At 54.3% G+C, this 2,825-nt stretch overlaps 1 protein-coding gene across 1 annotated transcript in view; it reads left to right on the forward strand.

Annotated features, from left to right (window-relative positions):
* Positions 1-792: 792 nt before the first annotated feature.
* The window catches only part of GRIN2D (glutamate ionotropic receptor NMDA type subunit 2D), a gene marked incomplete at its 5' end in the record, with an annotated part of 35,579 nt that continues 33,546 nt past the window's right edge, over positions 793-2,825 (forward strand). Inside the window, one exon of the mRNA XM_015567958.1 lies at positions 793-1,490. Coding sequence (XP_015423444.1) covers positions 793-1,490 — 698 coding nt within the window. The remainder of the gene's footprint in view (positions 1,491-2,825) is intronic.

Consider the following 2,825-nt stretch of genomic DNA (forward strand, 5'->3'; position numbering starts at 1 on the left):
AGACGGGGACAGGGAAATGGAAGGGCAAGTCCACTCTGCACAGCTTCTTTCAGTTGGGAGGTACAGTACTTCCAGCACCCTCGTTGCATGCTGGGAGATGTGGTCCTTCTCAGTGGCTTCTGGGACCTGTAGTTCCCTCACTGATGGCGGATTCCTTATGGTCATGTTACTCCTCTAACAGCTAAATCCCTCCATCTCCGTGGCTCACCCCAATAAAAGGTATTTCTTACTCATGTAAAATCCAAACAGGTGTTCCAAGTGGTGACTTAGGGACCCGGGCTCTTCCCTGGGCCTCTGTAATCCCCTAGGACAGTGGTCGGCCAACTGTGGCTTGCGAGCCACATGCGGCTCTTTGGCCCCTTGAGTGTGGCTCCTCCTAAGCCTTAGGAGTACCCTGATTCAGTTAATAACAATGTACCTACCGATATAGTTTAAGTTTAAAAAACCTGGCTCTCAAAAGAAATTTCAATCGTTGTCCTGTTGATATTTGGCTCTGTGGACTAATGAGTGTGCCGTCCTCAGATAGGGAAGAAATAAGGTGCATGGGGGAGAGTTTGAATGGATGAGCCCAGAATGAGCTCCGTCATGGGGGTGAACCTCACCCAGGTCCCGCCCTTGATCCTCCAGGAAAAGGAGCCGGGTTGGAACAGCTAGTCAGTCTGTCATATTGAGAGCCGTGGACCCCCCACCCGACCCCCCACCCCTGGCGGTGGCCGGGAGGTGTGTCCTTTTATCAGCTTCTGGGCAATGAGGTCCCCTCTCGACCCCTGGGAGCTGTGATCCCCTGGTGGGTGGCTGAAGGCTCCTTATGGACTCCTGGGAGCTGTGGTCTCCACATCTGGAGGCCTGACACGCCCCCTCTCCCCGCAGGAGAAGGGCTCCACCTTCCTGCAGCTGGGCTCCTCCACAGAGCAGCAGCTCCAGGTCATCTTCGAGGTGCTGGAGGAGTACGACTGGACGTCCTTCGTAGCCGTGACCACACGTGCCCCTGGCCACCGCGCCTTCCTATCCTACATCGAGGTGCTGACCGATGGCAGCCTGGTGGGCTGGGAGCACCGCGGGGCGCTGACGCTGGACCCCGGGGCGGGCGAGGCCGTGCTGAGCGCCCAGCTCCGCAGCCTCAGCGCACAGATCCGCCTGCTCTTCTGTGCCCGTGAGGAGGCGGAGCCCGTGTTCCGGGCCGCCGAGGAAGCCGGCCTCACGGGGCCTGGCTACGTCTGGTTCATCGTGGGGCCCCAGCTGGCTGGAGGTGGGGGCTCCGGCGGCCCTGGAGAGCCCCTTCTTCTGCCAGGAGGCCCCCCGCTGCCTGCCGGGCTGTTTGCAGTGCGCTCTGCTGGCTGGAGGGATGACCTGGCCCGGCGGGTGGCAGCTGGCGTGGCCGTCGTGGCCAGAGGCGCCCAGGCCCTGCTGCGTGACTATGGCTTCCTGCCCGAGCTCGGCCATGACTGTCGAGCCCAGAACCGGACCCATCGAGGGGAGAGTCTGCATAGGTGAGTGGGGCTGGGGTAGGAGGGGTGTGGGAAGACTTCGAGCCTGATACAGGGTCCCTTCCTGAATGCTGTCAGATGGGTCACATCCTCTCTGAATGTCAGTTTCTTTTTCTGTAATTGAGTAAGGGGTGTAATTGAGTCATTGGGTCCCCTTTCTGCAGTTCAATCAGGTAATTTGGGAAAGGCACCTGAGACACAGTGAGTGTATTACTGTATTTCATCATTATAAGATGCACATTTGTTCACAGTTTAATGTCTTTGAAATCAAGACAGTGTCTTAAAATTGATGTCTTATCATGGCTTAAGTGGAAGTGCTTCTTTCTTTATGCTACATAGAAAAATGATAGCCCTGACCGGTTTGGCTCAGTGGATAGAGCGTCAGCCTGCGGACTGAAGGGTCCCAGGTTCGATTCCGGTCAAGGGCACATGCCCAGGTTACAAGCTCTATCCCCCGTAGGGGGCATACAGGAGGCAGCTGATAATGATTCTCTCTCATCACTGATGTTTCCATCTCTCCCTTCCTCTCTGAAATCAATTAAAAAATATATATCTTTAAAAAAAGAAAAAGAAATAATGATAGCCCTAACCGGTTTGGCTCAGTGGATAGAGCGTCGGCCTGTGGACTCCAGAGGTCCAGGTTCGGTTCTGGTCAGGGGCATGTACTTTGGTTGTGGGCACATCCCCAGTAGGGAGTGTGCAGGAGGCAGCTGATCGATGTTTCTAACTCTCTATCCCTCTCCCTTCCTCTCTGTAAAAAAAATCAATAAAATATATTTTTTTTTTTAAAAAAAGAAAGAAAGAATGATACATCTTCTAGTTGATAGCATCTTAGGAAATACCCTAGAGTACAAGCTGAACTTAACAAAAAGACTCAGCAATCAATGCCCCAAACGAGATAGAAGTTTGTTCCTCCCTCTATCACTTAACGATCCGGAGATCTGGGGTCCAGGTTATCAGGAGACCCCATTGCTCCATGTGACCATTCAGGGACCCAGGCCCCTCCCACCTTGTTGCTCTGCCATCTCCTTTCTTCTCAAAGCTGGGTCGTGGGCAAGTCTGCATTGCAGGTCGTGAGAAGGGGGAAGGAGAGGAAGTGGAGAGCGAGCCGTTTCCTTTTGGACAAGTAAGGTGGGAGGGACAAGTCTGACTCCCCATTGGGGAGCATGTGGTCAAGTCACGTGGCCAGCGCTGGCTTATTGGCTGTTTACAGACACACGTTCATGCGGGTCGGTTAGATGTGGATCCTGATTGGCTAATGCCTGTGCCTTACTGGCTGTTAGATGTTTTGAATGTGGCTCCTGCACGTGCTGTGCGCTGTGCCCTGGGCGAGCTGCA

The sequence above is a fragment of the Myotis davidii genome, unplaced genomic scaffold (genome assembly GCF_000327345.1).
Source record: "Myotis davidii unplaced genomic scaffold, ASM32734v1 scaffold464, whole genome shotgun sequence".
NCBI lineage: Eukaryota > Metazoa > Chordata > Mammalia > Chiroptera > Vespertilionidae > Myotis > Myotis davidii.